Below are 20,975 nucleotides of genomic sequence, written 5' to 3'. Positions count from 1 at the left end.
CTCTACCATTACCATTTACAGTCAACATCTCTACCATTACCATTTACAATCCATCTCTACCATTACCATTTACAGTCAACATCTCTACCATTAACATTTACAATCCATCTCTACCATTACCATTTACAGTCAACATCTCTACCATTACCATTTACAGTCAACATCTCTACCATTAACATTTACAATCCATCTCTACCATTAACATTTACAATCCATCTCTACCATTAACATTTACAGTCAACATCTCTACCATTAACATTTACAATCCATCTCTACCATTACCATTTACAGTCAACATCTCTACCATTACCATTTACAGTCAACATCTCTACCATTAACATTTACAGTCAACATCTCTACCACTAACATTTACAGTCAACATCTCTACCATTACCATTTACAGTCAACATCTCTACCATTACCATTTTACAGTAAACATCTCTACCATTACCATTTACAGTCAACATCTCTACCATTAACATTTACAGTCAACATCTCTACCACTACCATTTACAGTCAACATCTCTACCATTACCATTTACAGTCAACATCTCTACCATTACCATTTTACAGTAAACATCTCTACCATTAACATTTACAGTCAACATCTCTACCATTACCATTTACAGTCAACATCTCTACCATTAACATTTACAGTCAACATCTCTACCACTACCATTTACAGTCAACATCTCTACCATTACCATTTACAGTCAACATCTCTACCATTACCATTTACAGTCAACATCTCTACCATTAACATTTACAGTCAACATCTCTACCATTACCATTTACAGTCAACATCTCTACCATTAACATTTACAGTCAACATCTCTACCATTACCATTTACAGTCAACATCTCTACCACTACCATTTACAGTCAACATCTCTACCACTACCATTTACAGTCAACATCTTTACCATTAACATTTACAGTCAACATCTCTACCATTAACATTTACAGTCAACATCTCTACCATTACCATTTACAGTCAACATCTCTACCACTACCATTTACAGTCAACATCTCTACCATTACCATTTACAATCCATCTCTACCATTAACATTTACAGTCAACATCTCTACCATTACCATTTACAGTCAACATCTCTACCATTACCATTTACAGTCAACATCTCTACCATTAACATTTACAGTCAACATCTCTACCATTAACATTTACAGTCAACATCTCTACCATTAACATTTACAATCCATCTCTACCATTAACATTTACAGTCAACATCTTTACCATTAACATTTACAGTCAACATCTCTACCATTAACATTTACAGTCAACATCTCTACCATTACCATTTACAGTCAACATCTCTACCACTACCATTTACAGTCAACATCTCTACCATTACCATTTACAATCCATCTCTACCATTAACATTTACAGTCAACATCTCTACCATTACCATTTACAGTCAACATCTCTACCACTACCATTTACAGTCAACATCTCTACCATTACCATTTACAATCCATCTCTACCATTAACATTTACAGTCAACATCTCTACCATTACCATTTACAGTCAACATCTCTACCATTAACATTTACAGTCAACATCTCTACCATTACCATTTACAGTCAACATCTCTACCATTAACATTTACAGTCAACATCTCTACCACTAACATTTACAGTCAACATCTCTACCATTACCATTTACAATCCATCTCTACCATTAACATTTACAATCCATCTCTACCATTAACAGTTACAGTCTATCTCTACCATTAACATTTACAATCCATCTCTACCATTAACATTTACAGTCTATCTTTACCATTAACATTTACAATCCATCTCTACCATTAACATTTACAGTCAACATCTCTACCATTAACATTTACAGTCAACATCTCTACCATTAACATTTACAGTCAACATCTCTACCACTACCATTTACAGTCATCATCTCTACCATTACCATTTACAGTCAACATCTCTACCATTACCATTTTACAGTAAACATCTCTACCATTAACATTTACAGTCAACATCTCTACCATTAACATTTACAGTCAACATCTCTACCATTAACATTTACAGTCAACATCTCTACCACTACCATTTACAGTCAACATCTCTACCATTACCATTTACAGTCAACATCTCTACCATTACCATTTACAGTCAACATCTCTACCATTACCATTTACAGTCAACACCTCTACCATTAACATTTACAATCCATCTCTACCATTAACATTTACAGTCAACATCTCTACCATTACCATTTACAGTCAACATCTCTACCATTACCATTTACAGTCAACATCTCTACCATTAACATTTACAGTCAACATCTCTACCATTAACATTTACAGTCAACATCTCTACCATTAACATTTACAATCCATCTCTACCATTAACATTTACAGTCTATCTCTACCATTACCATTTACAGTCAACATCTCTACCATTAACATTTACAGTCAACATCTCTACCATTAACATTTACAATCCATCTCTACCATTAACATTTACAGTCTATCTCTACCATTACCATTTACAGTCAACATCTCTACCATTACCATTTACAGTCAACATCTCTACTATTAACATTTACAGTCAACATCTCTACCATTACCATTTACAGTCAACATCTCTACCACTACCATTTACAGTCAACATCTCTACCATTACCATTTACAATCCATCTCTACCATTAACATTTACAGTCAACATCTCTACCATTACCATTTACAGTCAACATCTCTACCATTACCATTTACAGTCAACATCTCTACCATTAACATTTACAGTCAACATCTCTACCATTAACATTTACAGTCAACATCTCTACCATTAACATTTACAATCCATCTCTACCATTAACATTTACAGTCTATCTCTACCATTACCATTTACAGTCAACATCTCTACCATTAACATTTACAGTCAACATCTCTACCACTAACATTTACAGTCAACATCTCTACCATTACCATTTACAATCCATCTCTACCATTAACATTTACAATCCATCTCTACCATTAACAGTTACAGTCTATCTCTACCATTAACATTTACAATCCATCTCTACCATTAACATTTACAGTCTATCTCTACCATTAACATTTACAATCCATCTCTACCATTAACATTTACAGTCAACATCTCTACCATTAACATTTACAGTCAACATCTCTACCATTAACATTTACAGTCAACATCTCTACCACTACCATTTACAGTCAACATCTCTACCATTACCATTTACAGTCAACATCTCTACCATTACCATTTTACAGTAAACATCTCTACCATTAACATTTACAGTCAACATCTCTACCATTAACATTTACAGTCAACATCTCTACCATTAACATTTACAGTCAACATCTCTACCACTACCATTTACAGTCAACATCTCTACCATTACCATTTACAGTCAACATCTCTACCATTACCATTTACAGTCAACATCTCTACCATTACCATTTACAGTCAACATCTCTACCATTAACATTTACAATCCATCTCTACCATTAACATTTACAGTCAACATCTCTACCATTACCATTTACAGTCAACATCTCTACCATTACCATTTACAGTCAACATCTCTACCATTAACATTTACAGTCAACATCTCTACCATTAACATTTACAGTCAACATCTCTACCATTAACATTTACAATCCATCTCTACCATTAACATTTACAGTCTATCTCTACCATTACCATTTACAGTCAACATCTCTACCATTAACATTTACAGTCAACATCTCTACCATTAACATTTACAATCCATCTCTACCATTAACATTTACAATCCATCTCTACCATTAACATTTACAGTCAACATCTCTACCATTAACATTTACAGTCAACATCTCTACCACTAACATTTACAGTCAACATCTCTACCATTACCATTTACAATCCATCTCTACCATTAACATTTACAGTCCATCTCTACCATTAACAGTTACAGTCTATCTCTACCATTAACATTTACAATCCATCTCTACCATTAACATTTACAGTCTATCTCTACCATTAACATTTACAATCCATCTCTACCATTAACATTTATAGTCAACATCTCTACCATTAACATTTACAGTCAACATCTCTACCATTACCATTTACAATCCATCTCTACCATTACCATTTACAGTCAACATCTCTACCATTACCATTTACAATCCATCTCTACCATTACCATTTACAGTCAACATCTCTACCATTAACATTTACAATCAACATCTCTACCATTATCATTTACAGTCAACATCTCTACCATTAACATTTACAATCCATCTCTACCATTAACGTTTACAGCCAGCAGACATAAATTTGTGAGGGAGCAGGATATCGTCGAAAACCTAAATGATAATTGGTTTATTTTTCTTTCTAAATTCAGACCAAGCAGTTTAGTCTTGAAGACCATGTTTGGATTGCACAACATCATAATGACAAACTATGTACAGAAAATATCAGTCTACAACCCATAAGCATACATGATATAACTGAATATATTGACAAACTCACAACTCAGAGCTTGAACACACTGCAGTTATGTATTAGCACCATGCATTGCCCACATTAGCAGCCTTAATAAAAGGCTGCAGTTATGTATTAGCACCATTCATTGCCCACATTAGCAGCCTTAATTAAAGGCTGCAGTTATGTGTTAGCACCATGCATTGCCCACATTAGCAGCCTTAATAAAAGGCTGCAGTTATGTGTTAGCACCATGCATTGCCCACATTAGCAGCCTTAATAAAAGGCTGCAGATATGTATTAGCACCACAGATTGCCCACATAAACAGTCAGTATTACTTTAGGTATCTACTCATATCTCTTGAAACTGGCTAATATAATTCCAGTTCATAGGGGCAATGGCAAAAGGACAATTATATGTGTATCTCTGTTTTACTGAAGCTATCTAAAGTCCTTGCAAGACATGTCTATCTAAAGTCATTGCAAGACATGCCTATTTAAAGTCCTTGCAAGAGACATCTATCTAAAGTCCTTGCAAGATATGTCTATCTAAAGTCCTTGCTAGACATGTCTATCTAAAGTCCTTGCAAGACACATCTATCTAAAGTCCTTGCAAGACATGTGTACATGATAATATTTGTACTTGCTTGTAAGTCAAGTCAAACTGCAAATAATAAAGATCCTGATCTGACATCGCATAATATGCCAGTAGATCAGATTCTATGTTGTTTGTTCTACTGATTACTCCTTATAAACTACATGGACAAAGATCTACTAATGCATTATGCCATGGCAGATCTGGGTCTGTGCAGTTTACAGATGGACTCATCTTATAAGTGAGTATGGATGGTATGGATAGGTATCTGTCTAAATATGATCTATTTGCTGATGTTTAATTATGGACTATTTCATGAAGTCCAAATTGTGGACTTTTTCATGATGTTTGACTATGGATTGTTTCACGATATTCAATCAAGTGTTAGAAAAAACATTCAAGTTAAATGAACTTTGTTCACCTTATTGACAATTAGATAGAATGTATTGATAATAAAATCATGATAGGAACAGTCTTTGTTGATGTAAATAAAACATTTGATCTTGTTATCAAAATACTTCAGTATAAATTAAAATTATTTAATATATCATCTTTGAGCCCTAAGTGTCTGCAGTCTTGCAATGAACTTTGATATCAAATATTAATCTCAGGCAATGCATATTGAACACACCAATATGTTGCCACATGGTTGCCACTGAGTTCTATTTTAGGTCATTTCTCATTTATGATATATACAATGTATATCAAATGGCCTTCCACTATGGTAAATTAATTCTAATACTGATATGTATGCTGATGACACATTAATTTTTCAATGACAAATGTAATTACAGAACCAGAATTGCATTCACATGAACAGATGAATGGTATAATTAGTGGTGTAAAACAACAACAATTAATACAAAAAAAACTATTGCCTTATCAGGAAACAACAGTTAGCAATTCAGGACTCTCAGAAATCTTTCCATCCATAATCATATTTTAAACACAGTGTAATCACGGATGAACTAATACTTGTATAAGTGGATGAATCATTGAACTGGGCTAAACAAATCAGAAAAGTGTATTCCCAACTAACCTCAGCAGTTGCAATATCAAGAAGGCATAACCAAGATCTTTCTGATGAAGCAAAACATGTCTGTTTAGAATCCATTTACTACTCCCATTCTTTGATTATAGTATGCTTATTTGGGGACACTGTTCCAAGGAACAAACATGATATATAACAACAATTCTAAAGAAACCATTGAAAATAGTGTTAACTTGTGCAAGCCCACTGCAACAACTAGCAACATTTTCACGTCTTACTCTTTGAATATATATTTAAATATCACATAGGTATATACACTTATATATAAAGTGTTAAATTATTTAGTGCCAGAATATATCCAGTCTTTTGTAAAACATTTATCTTTCATTTGTTATTATAACCTAAGGTCATACTCAGGGCAAAAACTAATTGTGTCAAGGTCAAAGCAAGAACTATGTAAAAGAATCATTCAGTTACACTGGTGCCCAAACATGAAATGCCATTCCATGGCAAATTAAAAAATGCCAACTACTGGAATAGTAAATTGAAAGATTTTAAGAAGTTTCTGATGACAACATGTCATCTTTAAATAGAGACCAGCTATTCAAACATGGCTTTCTCAATCTGCTATTACATTTAAATAGAGACCAGCAATTCAAACATGGCTTTCTCAATCTGCTATTACATTTAATAGAGACAGTAATTAAGACATGGCTTTCTCAATCTGCTATTACATTTAAATGGAGACCAGCAATTCATACATGGCTTTCTCAATCTGCTATTACATTTAATAGAGACAGTAATTAAGACATGGCTTTCTCAATCTGCTATTACATTTAAATAGAGACCAGTAATTCAGACATGGCTTTCTCAATCTGCTATTACATTTAAATAGAGATCAGTAATTAAATCATGGCTTTCTTAATCTGCTATTACATTTAAATAGAGATCAGTAATTAAGACATGGCTTTCTCAATCTGCTATTACATTTAAATAGAGACCAGTAATTCAGACATGGCTTTCTCAATCTGCTATTACATTTAAATAGAGATCAGTAATTAAGACATGGCTTTCTTAATCTGCTATTACATTTAAATAGAGATCAGTAATTAAGACATGGCTTTCTTAATCTGATATTACATTTAACAGAGAGACAGTAATTAAGACATGGCTTTCTTAATCTGATATTACAGTTAAACAGAGATCAGTAATTCTGACATGGCTCATACAATCAGCTGTTGCATTCAGACAGAGATCAGTAATTAAAACTTGTCTCTCTCTCAGTCTGTTATTGCATTTAAACAGAGATCAGTAATTAAAACTTGTCTCTCTCAGTCTGCTATTGCATTTAAACAGAGATCAATAATTAAAACTTGGCTTTCTTAATCTGCTATTACATTTAAATAGAGATCAGTAATGAAGACATGGCTTTCTTAATCTGATATTACAGTTAAACAGAGATCAGTAATTCTGACATGGCTCATACAATCAGCTGTTGCATTCAGACAGAGTTCAGTAATTAAAACTTGGCTCTCTCAGTCTGCTATTGCATTTAAACAGAGATCAGTAATTAAAACTTGTCTCTCTCAGTCTGCTATTGCATTTAAACAGAGACCAGTAATTAAAACTTGGCTCTCTCAGCCTGCTATTGCATTTAAACAGAGATCAGTAATTGAAACATGGCTCTCTCAGCCTGCTATTGCATTTAAACAGAGATCAGTAATTAAAACTTGGCTCTTTCAGTCTGTTATTGCATTTAAACAGAGATCAGTAATTAAAACTTGTCTCTCTCAGTCTGCTATTGCATTTAAACAGAGATCAGTAATTAAAACTTGGCTCTCTCAGCCTGCTATTGCATTTAAACAGAGATCAGTAATTAAAACTTGGCTCTCTCAGCCTGCTATTGCATTTAAACAGAGATCAGTAATTAAAACTTGGCTCTTTCAGTCTGTTATTGCATTTAAACAGAGATCAGTAATTAAAACTTGTCTCTCTCAGTCTGCTATTGCATTTAAACAGAGATCAGTAATTGAAACATGGCTCTCTCAGCCTGCTATTGCATTTAAACAGAGATCAGTAATTAAAACTTGGCTCTTTCAGTCTGTTATTGCATTTAAACAGAGATCAGTAATTAAAACTTGGCTCTCTCAGTCTGCTATTGCATTTAAACAGAGATCAGTAATTAAAACTTGGCTCTCTCAGCCTGCTATTGCATTTAAACAGAGATCAGTAATTAAAACTTGGCTCTCTCAGTCTGCTATTGCATTTAAACAGAGATCAGTAATTAAAACTTGGCTCTCTCAGTCTGTTATTGCATTAAAACAGAGATCAGTAATTAAAACTTGGCTCTCTCAGTCTGCTATTGCATTTAAACAGATATCAATAATTAAAACTTGGCTCTCTCAGTCTGCTATTGCATTTAAACAGAGATCAGTAATTAAAACTTGGCTCTTTCAGCCTGTTATTGCATTTAAACAGAGATCAGTAATTAAAACTTGGCTCTCTCAGCCTGCTATTGCATTTAAACAGAGATCAGTAATTAAAACTTGGCTCTCTCAGTCTGCTATTGCATTTAAACAGAGATCAGTAATTAAAACTTGGCTCTCTCAGCCTACTATTGCATCATCTAACTTATCATAGTATCCTTCCAGCTTAATTTAGTCTTGACTGTAAAATGTGTGAAAAAATAGAATTTTTTAAATAATGAGATTTCACTGAATTATGGGATGGGTGGGACACACCCTCAGTTGAGAGGAAAGCCCTCCTAGTTTTCCTCCTAGCTGGCAGGTTCACATGCATGCAAGGGTTCAAACCGCATTTCAACAACAATGTATGGAAGAATAGGAGCTGTGAGCTATAAAAAGCCTGTTCAGCGTTACAGCACTAGGTAAACGATGATGTCATATCAATGACATCATAATGCAGTAATCACATCATTTTAAACTGTGCAGTAACATTGATTTGACAAAGGTACACTTCCTTTAATTATAGCTGAAAATATCCCACTTTACATAAGGTGACTATCCAGCTTGCTTTTTGCTGGATAGGAAACTATTGGCCATATATTTTTCAAACTCTGGATAATGGTTGGGGGTTATAGCTTTACATATGTCAATCTTATCTGTCCACTTTTGACAATTTATTGAAACTTGATATTTTTGAAAAGTCACTTTGATACCCACTGTGGATAATGGAATGTTAAATTCTGCATGGAGAAATACACATAATAAGAGCTACATTATCAGATGGGTCTGGCAGTGCCAGTGTTGGTGTATAGGTGCTATTTGATCCTGGAAAGGCTTGGAAGCCAATGCAAATGCCATGCTCAGGGTAACCAAGCTTGAAATAATTTGATTAAATTGTTCTACCTGATTAGCCAATTTTCAGCTCTGTTTGTCAAATGGTCTCACCTTGTGTCTCTTTGGTAATCAAGGAGAACAAACTATACCAGTGTTTTTAACTTATAAAGAAGAGCAAAAAGCTTGTTTATATTTTTTTTGTAAAATAACTTGTTTTCCCTGTTTTGTGCTGATACCGTCATTATTGAATTCCATGTAGGTCCTCTAATAGAGTGACATTTTTTCCTCCAAGGGTGTACTGGAGTTCACAGGGGGGATTGATTCCTCCTATATTCTATATGTAATCTGAATGTATTATAATGTACATGCAGATGCCATTGGGAGTCAATACAAAAATTATTAAATATATTCAGATATGTGTGTGTGTGTGTGTGTGATTTGGATTTTTAATGTAGCTTTAATAATGTTTCAGTCATATCACTATGATGTCTCCAGTGTGGCAGTTTATAGTGAAGTTTAGTACTGGGGCGTCATGCCGCAGACATGTAGCATTATGTCCCACCCAGTCACATTATTCTGACACCAGGTCAACCAGTCCTAACACTAACCTCTTAATGCTGAACGCGAAGCGAGGCAGCTGTTTGTACCATTTTTATAAGTCTTTGGTATGACTCAGCCGGGGATCGAAACCCACGACCTCCAGCATCTGAGATATTCAGATGCCATTGAGAGTCTACACAAAAATTATAATGAACATGCAGCCGCTATTGGGACTCTACACACAAATTATAATGTACATGTTGATGATACTGAGAGTCTACACACAAATTATAATGTACATGCAGATGCCTTTTTGGGGTCTACATGCTCAATACATTTAGATTTAGAAACTGAAATAGGCTCAAATGATATATTCAGTCATACTTATTCAAATGCATTTGAGTAACATGCACTTGATTTACATTTGTTTTTCAATTTAATGAGTCCATTTTGTAAATTACAGTAATTGCAGTTAACTGTATAAATAACATGTACAACTTGTTGCGAACCAGTGAAGCAGAAGCAATATTCATGCAACCAAAGAATTTAAAAATTTTTAGTCAGGCTTAAATTTTGATTTGAAGAGAGACTTCAGATATAATTTATTAGTCTTTTGTGCATCTTGCCTAAAGATCATGTGGAAGCTCATAACTTTAACCTGTACGTAAGCTGGGCCCATAGCTGATCTGTCCTGTGTGTAAACATGGCCCAGGCTGATCTGTCCTGTATGTAAGCAGGGCCCAACCTGATCTGTCCTGTTTATAAGCATGGCCAAAGCTGATATGCCCTGTATGAAATCATGGCCCAAGATGATCTGCCTTGTATGTAAGCAGGGCCCAATCTATTCTGTCCTGTTTATTAGCATGGTCCAAGCTGATCTGTCTTGTATGTAAGCAGAGCCCAATCTGATATGCCCTTTATATAAGCAGGGCCAAGCCAATCTGTCCTGTTTATAAGTATGGCCCAAGCTGATCTGCCCTGTATGCAATCATGGCCCAAGCTGATCTGCCCTGTATGCAATCATGGCCCAAGCTGATCTGCCCTGTATGCAATCATGGCCCAAGCTGATCTGCCCTGTATGCAATCATGGCCCAAGCTGATCTGCCCTGTATGCAATCATGGCCCAAGCTAATCTGCCCTGTATGCATTCATAGCCCAAGCTGATATGCCATTCAGTATTCAGGGACCAAATATTCAGTGTGAAGTTGTCGACTTCCCATATCATACTGGACCCTGCTCTGCTTGCCTGTACATATGTAAGTAAATAGGATTCTGTGTTACATACTGTTAGATATAAACACATAAGTAAACAGAGTATATATGTAATACTTAGACTAGGAATACTTGTCAGGTAAATAGGGTTCTGTGGTACTTACTGATGAACAAGAATACATGTCACTAAATAGGATTCTTTGATACTGTTGGGCATGAGCACTTATCAGTAAATATAGTTCTGTGACACTGGTTGATATGAACAAATATCAGTACTGTTGGACACACATCAGTAAATATGATTCTTTGATACTGTTGAACATAAACATATGTCAGTAAATATAGTTCTATGACATTGGTTGGCATGAACACATGTCATTAGGGGCCATGAGTGGCCAAGTGGTTTAATGTGCTCTTTGTTACGGATCTCTGCCATCTCACCTCTGTCTGCATGGGTTCGAGTCTTGGATTCAGCTAATGTGGGTATGTGAGAAAGCTTGCCAGTAGCTTCTTGTGGGTCAGTGGTTCTTTCTGGGGTTTTCCCGAGTTCTTCCTCCACCATTAATACTGGCCGCCATAGATAGCCTATCGTGTGCTGAAAAATGGCATTAAACCCTACAACAACAACAACAAAAACAACAACACATGTCAGTAAATAGTGTAAATTATACTTCATGTTTGGAAGTAGATAAAACATGCTTAATAACTAAAAACTCGTACTGACTTCAGTGCCATTAATCAAATACATGTAATACATTTATTGTTTGTTTTGAATTCATTACTCAAATGATGCCATCCTAGAGGGTATCAGAAATCCAAAGAATGTATACATAATCTTAGGTGCTTGAAAATAAAATAATCTGTAAGCATACATTCCACAATGTATTACTGTAGAGTAAAACACAGTGTATTAATGTAAGTAAAACACTGTATTGATGCAAGTAAAACACTGTATCAGTGTAAGTAAAACACTGTATTAATGTAAGTAAAACACAAAAAATTATTATAGAGGAAAACACAGTGTATTAATGTAGAGTAAAACATAGTGTATTAATTTAAGTAATAAAACTGTGTATTAATGTAGAGTAAAACACAATGTAATAATGTAAGTAAAACACAGTGTATTAATGTAGAGTAAAACACAGTGTAATAATGTAGAGTAATACACAGTGTAATAATGTAAGTAAAACACATTGTATTGATGTAGAGTAAAACATCGTGCATTAATGTAAGTAAAACACAGTGTATTAATGTAGAGTAAAACACAGTGTAACAATGTAAGTAAAACACATTGTATTGATGTAGAGTAAAACATCGTGCCTTAATGTAAGTGAAACACAGTGTATTAATGTGGAGTAAAACACAGTGTAATAATGTAAGTAAAACAGTGTAATAATGTAAGTAAAACAGAGTGTATTAATGTAGAGTAAAATACTTCATTGGAAGTTGTGCTATTGTAATACAGGTTAACTCTCAGGAATTGAATAACTATAAAAAACTGAATGGTGAGACAAATTATAATATAATGGAAGGACAAATTCTTGTAGGATGGTAGGACAAGTTCTGGTTGGATGGCTTATATTTGAAGAGGTACTGCTTTTTTACATTAGTTTGATGAATCCCTTTGATGTCTGCTCAGGAGTGATCACAGGTAGTCTTTTTTGTCAGTTCCTCCCCTTTTCTTGCCAGTCCATGGGGACAAGTAATTAATAAAAACACTTGTGGAGACCTTAACAAATGTCAGAAGAGGTTTAGGTGTGAAATCTCTAATTTATCAATGACAACACGTTGTATACACTTCATACTTATCCATGGATAGTTTTACAAAACACAGGTTGTTTCTTACAATTAAACAATATGTCTTAGGAATGTATGACATTGTGACCTCTGGAAGATATTAAACTGCAAGACTATAGCACTAAATCAGTCCCATGCACATCATGAAAAATGGTTCCTTAGAGAAATCCTGACATTGCACACAATCGCAATGATATTTCAAAATCCACACAATTTGTCACCATCAGACATGAATTATTTCAAAATGTCAAATCCCTTACGGCTATATGGTTGTAGGTGACAAAATGAATAACAATAAAAATACACCAAGAGAAAGAGGGCACTCCAAAATGACAGCATAAAATTCATGGACCCATTTATTTTCTTGAAGAAAGTCTCCTGTTTACACCATAGTAACCTTGTGCAACATTTTCGTGAGTTGCACAAACTTACAGCTTTTTTTCTGTTTTTACTGGCTCTCATGTATATTTTATATGGCATTATAGATTTTCTCTAAGGCAGACATCGGTTTGATTTGCAGCTTTCCTTAGTTTGAAATAAATAATTAAGTTTTATAATTACATGAAAGAAAGTGGCACTCTTTCTTACTATCATTGGCAATTTTTAAGAAACAGAAATTTGCGACTGAAAGTTGAATTGTTTTTTAATTCATTAATTACCTTCATTGGACCACTCCTTGTTTATTTTCAGTTATTAGTATTTTTATTTTTTGTTCTCTTTCTTCTTTCCTGAAAAAGAAGAAAACAGTAGCTCAATTCAGATGATATTGATAAAAAATACATGTAGATGACATTTGCATCACTAGTTCAGTTGTGGTTAGTTGAAAACAATGCACCCCAAGAGTGCTGGGTGAACAGACCTTATTGGAAACATTCAAAGTACTTCAATACTGCCACAAAAATAACCAGTTTTTTAAAATGCATAGTTAATGCACCAAATATTCCGTTGTGTATAAAGACACATAATAATTTCATTAATGTGCCAAATATTCCATTTTATTTAAAGGCTATAAGTTCATTGAAGATTGGAAGTAATGATATTCATTCTGCTCTGATTAAAAACTAAAAATGGCACCCAATTGGTGAAGGTGGCTAATCCCCAAATAATGAATTGATGGTATTGTTATTTATTAGCATTGTTGGGATGATAGAGGTTGTCCCTCCCCTGTAAACAGATCTGATTTCATCCATTGCAGGTGTACATCAAAGCTAGGAATACCTGTAGATCAGGTGACACATATGGGCACTGATTTGTCACTTTGGTTCACTTCTCTGTCATACAGAATGCATGCATACTTTTTTGTGGCCCATAGCTGCTTTAGAAGGGTATCTAAATTTTTATCAACAGGGATTCTGTTGATGTGAGACATTATTCAGTATGGGGACAACAATTTAAGAACAGATCTCCTTAGATACATTTTTTCATTTATCTACATAATTATGTGAAATATATATAAAACTTTGGTTACTAATAATAAACCACTTTGCATCCATGCAAATAAAATGCTAAACATCCATCATGAATAGATTTATTAGAAAAGGAGTTTGTCAGCGAAATTACAGTACTCACTTATTACAATACTGCAAATGGAGTTTTCAAATATACTATTTTATAGTGAGACCATCTTTTAATGTAGTACATACCATATATGCCTGCTTATAAGATGAGTGCAACTACAAACTGCACAGACCCAGATCTGCCATTGCATAATGCACTTGTAGTTCTGGTTCTTTAAAATTTGTAAGGAGTAATCAGTAGAACAAACAACATTGACCCTGATCTGAAGGTACACTATGCATTGCCAGATCAGGATCCTTTATTGTTTGCAGTTTGACTGGATATATAAGTAAGTATATGGTATTACATGTATAATTTCACTAATACATAATGTTATGGGATCCTTGGCCATGTAATGAGACACAGGGCGTAAATTCAGTTTGCTTTTGATTGATCATTTTATGAAAACAATATATTAAAAATCAACAACTGGGGAAAGAAATAACTTTAAAAAGTATTGGAATTAATTAACCTTTTGAAGTTCAGACTTTTAAACACCAAGTCATTTGTACAATAAACCAATAATGCTTACACTGGGGCATTACAAGTAATACATTCTTTCCCATCTGATGGGGCCATCCCTTTTGCACTGGAAAACTGGCCTTACACAAGGGGTGTTTTTTTTTTAGAGTACAGAATGGCAAAAAGATGTTGTTGTTGTTGTTGTGGGGTTTAACGCCATTTTTCAGCACGATAGGCTATACATGGCGGCCAGTATTATTGGTGGAGGAAGAACCCGGAAAACCCCGGAAAGAACCACCGACCCACGAGAAACTACTGGCAAGCTTTCTCACATGCCCACATTGGCTGAATCTTAGACTCGAACCGCCGCAGACAGAGGTGAGATGGCAGTGATCCGTAACGAAGAGCGCTTTAGACCACTCGGCCACTCGGGGCCCCGGCAAAAAGATATAATATTGCCATATATATTTGCATATGTCAAGTCCAACTACAAACTGAACAGACCCACCTCTTCTATCACATAATGTGCTGGCAGATATGATTTTTTGTGCAGTTTGTTATGAGTAATCAGTAGAACAGACAACCCTGATCTGCAGGCACATTATGCTATGGCAGATCAGGATCTTTGTTGTTGCAGTTTGACTCAACTTATAAGTGAATATATATAATAATATTGTTCATGAGAATCATAGAATATACTGACTTACAGTGGAAAACATTATATTGAAGTATGTATATATGATACCTGTAATTTTATTAAGACTTAATGAAATTGGATCCATGACTACACACAGCTTATCATTGTAACCATGCTATAATGAAGGGTTTTAAGGGAGTGCAGCTACATTTAGGTGTCAGGAAAGATGGCCATTGATTAAGGGGTGGCCATTTTAGAGTGGGCTTTCAAGAGGGGTACCACCACTTTATTAGCATATTTTCTTGTTTCTTTACAGAGACTTAAGTTTTAACCACCTGAGAAGCATAGGCAGGAAAACACTGAAAGGCTCTGTTGTGCTCAGAAACCTGTAAGTTGCTCTAATTTATTAGCTGTACTAGTTGCAGGAACCTTCATGCTTATTCTCTTGTGTTGTCATTTTTTCATCAGAAACAGCACCATTATCAGTGGTGACAAATATAGATAGGTTACTTTTTAATCAGTATGTCAAATACTGTTACCTCTACAGTTCTAAGATTGATTTGTGCATAGAACCTGAGACTTTATCACAATACCATTAGTAGGTCAATGTGATCTACTTTCATGACCCAGCGCTCATGTACAGTTTATGTTGAGGACAGCTTCTGGGATATTGTTGCTTGTATATTCATAAAACTAGATCTATGCAACATGCATCTTGGAGATAGCTACACCACCATACCCAAAAGTAGGTCATTGTGACCTACCATTCTTGATCCAGTGATCATGTACATCATTTAAATTGGGGTCCTGGTTTCATAAATTGTCCCACAATTTCTATTCAGTTTGATATTTTCAGTTTTCTTACTAATAGTACTGATGTTGTGAATTTTCTCGAAGGTAACAGTAGTAGAAAGGATAAAAGAAAATAAATTCTTGCTTTTAAATTGTACACCTGGGATTCTCTTTATTGTATGAAAAAAACGATGAATTCCTCCTTTGAGTGGATCTTAATTTTTTTCCTCAGAGGCAACACAATTCAACTCTTTTCCAGAAAAGGTATATATTGTGAATTCCAACTTTCTGCTGAAGATTCTGTGAAATTTTTTTAAAATAGAAACGTTCTTGGGGCACTTTCTTGTATATTCATGAAAATAGATTTGTTCATGCATCCTCAGGAATACAACTCCATCAGATCAAAAGTAGGTCACTTTGACCTATGTTTCAGATTCTAATAATCCTGTATATTCTTTATGTTCAGGTCATTTTCTGTGACACTGTTGCTTGTACAGTCATGTGACTTAATTATGTGACTACTGATAAAAGATTCCATGGAAAGTTGTTGTTGTTGTTGTTGTTGAAGGGTTTAATGCCATTTTTCAGCACACGATAGTATACATGGCAGCCAGTATTAATGGTGGAGGAAGAACCAGGGAAAACCCCGGAAAGAACCACTGACCCATGAGAAGCTTAACTGGCAAGATTTCTCGCATAACCACATTGGGCGAATCCGAGACTCGAACCACGCAGACAGAAGTGAGATGGCAGTGACCTGTAACGGAGAGCACTTTAAACCACTTGGCCACTCGGGGGCCCCTCCATGGAAAGTAATAGTGTTGGTGATCCTGCATTATAAGTATACTACACCATCTTTCATTTAATTACATGATTCTTTTACATGACACAAAGTATCTTGACTGTAAAAAATATCACAGTATTTCTCCATAAAAGTGCTTATAATTTTTTATTTTACAAAGTCCCATGCCATATTAATAAATAGTAAGAAAGAAAAGAAGTGCAGACTCCGTCTTTGTTTTTCTACAGTAGAATCAAAGAAAACAACTCTCAAAAACATGAAAGTGTCACACATATTTATCTGAAATCGATGCAGCTAGTGAACTTCAGTTTAATAATTTATTATGTGCATTAGACAATTTGCAAAATTTTACTGTATGTATCCACCATGAATGAGACATGTCAGCTGTAAAAATTAAAGAAGGCACAATAAAAATAAGCTTAGCACAAGGTCAGAATAGTATAGAATTCTTGGCACTCTTTGGAGAGCATTCACAGTTATCTGTTGTTTTTGCCATGTCCGACATAAGCTTAAGTAAACTGTTCTTTCAAGTTCAATGCAAAAGATTTATTTTAATGGCAGAACAAAGTCTTTCTAAAACATTGTAAACTTTTGTATCAATAATTGATTTTAACATTTGTATTTTAATCAGTTAATTGATTGACTGTTTTGTTAATCATGCCATCCCTGTGTCAGTGGAATTAAGTTTTTCATAATGGAAATAATTTTCACACTTAAAACGTATAGATCAAGTTAAGGATGTATTATTTTGCATAGTATCTGATGGGGCAAGACATGTTAACATTATTTAGCAAAACAGTAAATACTTCCAGGACTTGGTTTTGTTCTTTAAAACAGGTTGTGATTGAAGGCTGCACAGTTTGATATTATCTGGGCCTTTATTTTTTGCCATGGACCAGTTAAAAAGTTCAGTGTGATAAGTTTGATGTTCAGTATGGTGGAAAACAAGATAACTGACAATCGTATCATCATGTCTTCCTTGATTAGCACAACAAGCAGTGGTTCTATTTGAGGAACACAATAAGCTTGTGTTTTAAAAACAGGATGGTTTTGGTTGTAGTTTTTATTCAAAATTAGTGACAAGTGACAGGAACAGATTATCACAGAAAGTCTGCACTCCAGTAGTACTGTTGTGGTTGAAAAATTTCAGGAAGAATAGTTACAAGAGATATCTGAAAAGTAAGCACATCCAAACAATTGGGTAAAAAATATGTCGTATATACTCGTTTATATGTCGAGTCAAACAGCAAACAACAAAGATCCTGATTTGCCATAGCATAATGCACCAGTAGACCAGGGTCTGTGTTGTTTGTTCTACATTATACAATGGCAGATCTGGGTCTGTGCAGTTTGCAGTTAGGCTCATACTTGCTTCTTTTGCCATTGCATAATGGGCTGGCATATCTGGGTCTGTGTAGTTTGTTAGGAGTAATCAGTAGAGTTTTTTGGTATATATATATATATATATATATATATATATATATATATATATATATATATATATATATATATATATATAAACACATGCACATATATATTCTATTAAGAGGGATATACAGCATACCTAAACATTGGCAAGATACATGTTGTAATAACTACAATACACAGTTAAGAAAAATTATTTCCCACCAAAAATCTAGAAAAGGACCTTATGTAAAGATATTATATCCAGGATACATTAAAAATTTCTTGAAAAATTTATCTTGACCTGTGAAGCTATAATAATGGTGCCATTGAGAACTTGCATGTTCTGACTGTACTTTTTTTGTTGCATTATAACACCCAAATCTGTATACATTAATAAATATGACCAAAGTTTACCATAACTGAAGAAAAGATTAATTAACAAGTATTTAAGGCCCCACCCCACCAAAAATTCCAAAATATCATGCTGTTGGTCTTTTGCTAGTATATGGTCACTAATTTTGAATAAAAACCACAATCCAGTAATGCGCTGGCAGATCTGGTTCTTTGTAGTTTATTAGCAATAACTGGTAAAAGAAACACCATAGAACCTGAAGCATTGGCTTTGGCTTTAAATGTGCCAAGTACAAAAGTTTGTCATTCAGATCCAGCCTGTCCTTGCATTGTCTGTGGATTCTGACAGTGAGTTATTGACAGAGAGGTGCACATGTATAGTGTATTAGAGAAAATCTCTTAAGACACCAAATGATTTTTACAGTAATGCCATTAAGACACCAAATGATTTTACAGTAATGCCATTAAGACACCAAATGATTTTACAGTAATGACATTAAGACACCAAATGATTTTACAGTAATGACATTAAGACACCAAATGATTTTACAGTAATGACATTCTTGATTTTTCAAAATGATTTATTTTATGAATTAATTGACAATTAGGCACAATGTCACTTTTTATGAATAATATTGCACAGAAATATTGCAGTGTGTGGTATTTGAATATCAAATACACGTGACAATTAGTAAGTGCTTACATGTTTTATTTTGGAGTCTTATGAACATGGGCGTCAACTTGTACTTGGTGTAGATTACAAGTGTTTTTACATTTTATTTGTTTAATTGTTAATAGAATTTGATGACAATAGAAGATAGTCTTAAAGAATTTGACTTCTCATGACATAATAACCTGCCAAAAATTGACCTTTTGTACCCAGTGACCTTTTATTGTTCTCACATGATAGGACTCAATGAGTTAGTTTCTACAGTGATACGTGCTTTTGAGTATTCCCCACCCACTCCAATCCAGATATATATATATAATTCTAGTTTCTGCCTGCCTGAACAAAGGAAATGAAAAATTAAATATTTACTTTAGTTGCATAGTGAATGCAATAATGATATATGCCTCGGACTTTCTTTTTAAGAATATGTAACAATTGTTTGATACTTTTAAAATAAGCTATTTGTCATATTTGAATAAATGCCATGAAGTAAAATCATTGTTATTTGCCAAAAGATCTTTTTTTTATAAACAGCAAGAGTAATTTGAGACAGGCTGGAAATAAACTGAACCTGTTCAGTGTCAAAATATGTAGAATTAAGTTGCTAACTACAGCATATCTGGTTTTGGGTCATTTATCCTGTATAAACTGGATGAATGTTTTTTTGTTTCAAACCAATTAAAATTCTTTTATTTTCAGACTTTTAATAATCATTTAAAAGGAGAAAGACATAGAATAAATAAACCTGAAATGTTTCCCTTCCAGTCAAATTATGGTATCAGTTTGTCGCATGTTCAAAATCTTCTCAAAAACACACAACTACCTCATTCTTATAAAACATTGTTTGAGGGGTTCTCTGCAATTAGTTGCCATTTTGTTGGTTTAGAACCTGAACTTTATGGCTGAAGGGTCTAAAACTTCAGTTCAGAAACTCTAATGAATAGAATTATCTCAAGAGTGGCTACATGGTTGCTAGGTGGCTACATGGTTCCTAGGTGGCTACGTAGTTGCTAGATTTTTACTTTCAACACATTACTGTTACTGTCAGTATCATGCTGAGGAAATGGGAACTAAGCGTACCTCTAACGACACTTGAGTTATCCAATCTTGGCTGGCCTAGGTAGTGTCATCAAACGTTGATTATGACTCCAACACTGTATGAACTAAGCTAGTGAAAACCCCTCAAGTACGGTTCAAACAATTTTATTATACTGAGTAAACCACAATAAAACTATTTCAATAAAAAAATCTCCTAACACCGCAATGTGAGCTGTGCCACTGTCATACTGTTGTAATAACATTCAGCATGTCTGATTATATGGCCACATAGGCAAGACCTTGTCATACTTAAGTCAGTTTTCCTAAGGTAATCATCATTTGTCACAGAATTAAAT

The 20,975-nt window shown here is 34.3% G+C and overlaps 1 protein-coding gene across 3 annotated transcripts in view; it reads left to right on the top strand.

Annotated features, from left to right (window-relative positions):
* Positions 1-20,975, top strand: part of LOC149794941 (slit homolog 2 protein-like) — a 239,835-nt gene that overhangs the window by 107,284 nt on the left and 111,576 nt on the right. For 2 of the 3 annotated variants that reach the window (XM_089964605.1, XM_089964603.1), the window contains exon 5: positions 15,876-15,947. The exons of the other annotated variant lie outside the window; for it this stretch is intronic. In XM_089964605.1, coding sequence (XP_089820731.1) covers positions 15,876-15,947 — 72 coding nt within the window. The remainder of the gene's footprint in view (positions 1-15,875; positions 15,948-20,975) is intronic. 3 annotated transcript variants of the gene reach the window in all.

This window comes from Sinohyriopsis cumingii, chromosome 7 (genome assembly GCF_028554795.1).
Source record: "Sinohyriopsis cumingii isolate HCF-2022 chromosome 7, ASM2855479v2, whole genome shotgun sequence".
NCBI lineage: Eukaryota > Metazoa > Mollusca > Bivalvia > Unionida > Unionidae > Sinohyriopsis > Sinohyriopsis cumingii.
The sequence above is the reverse complement of the archived record's forward strand: the minus strand, read 5'-3'. Positions and strand labels throughout refer to the sequence as shown.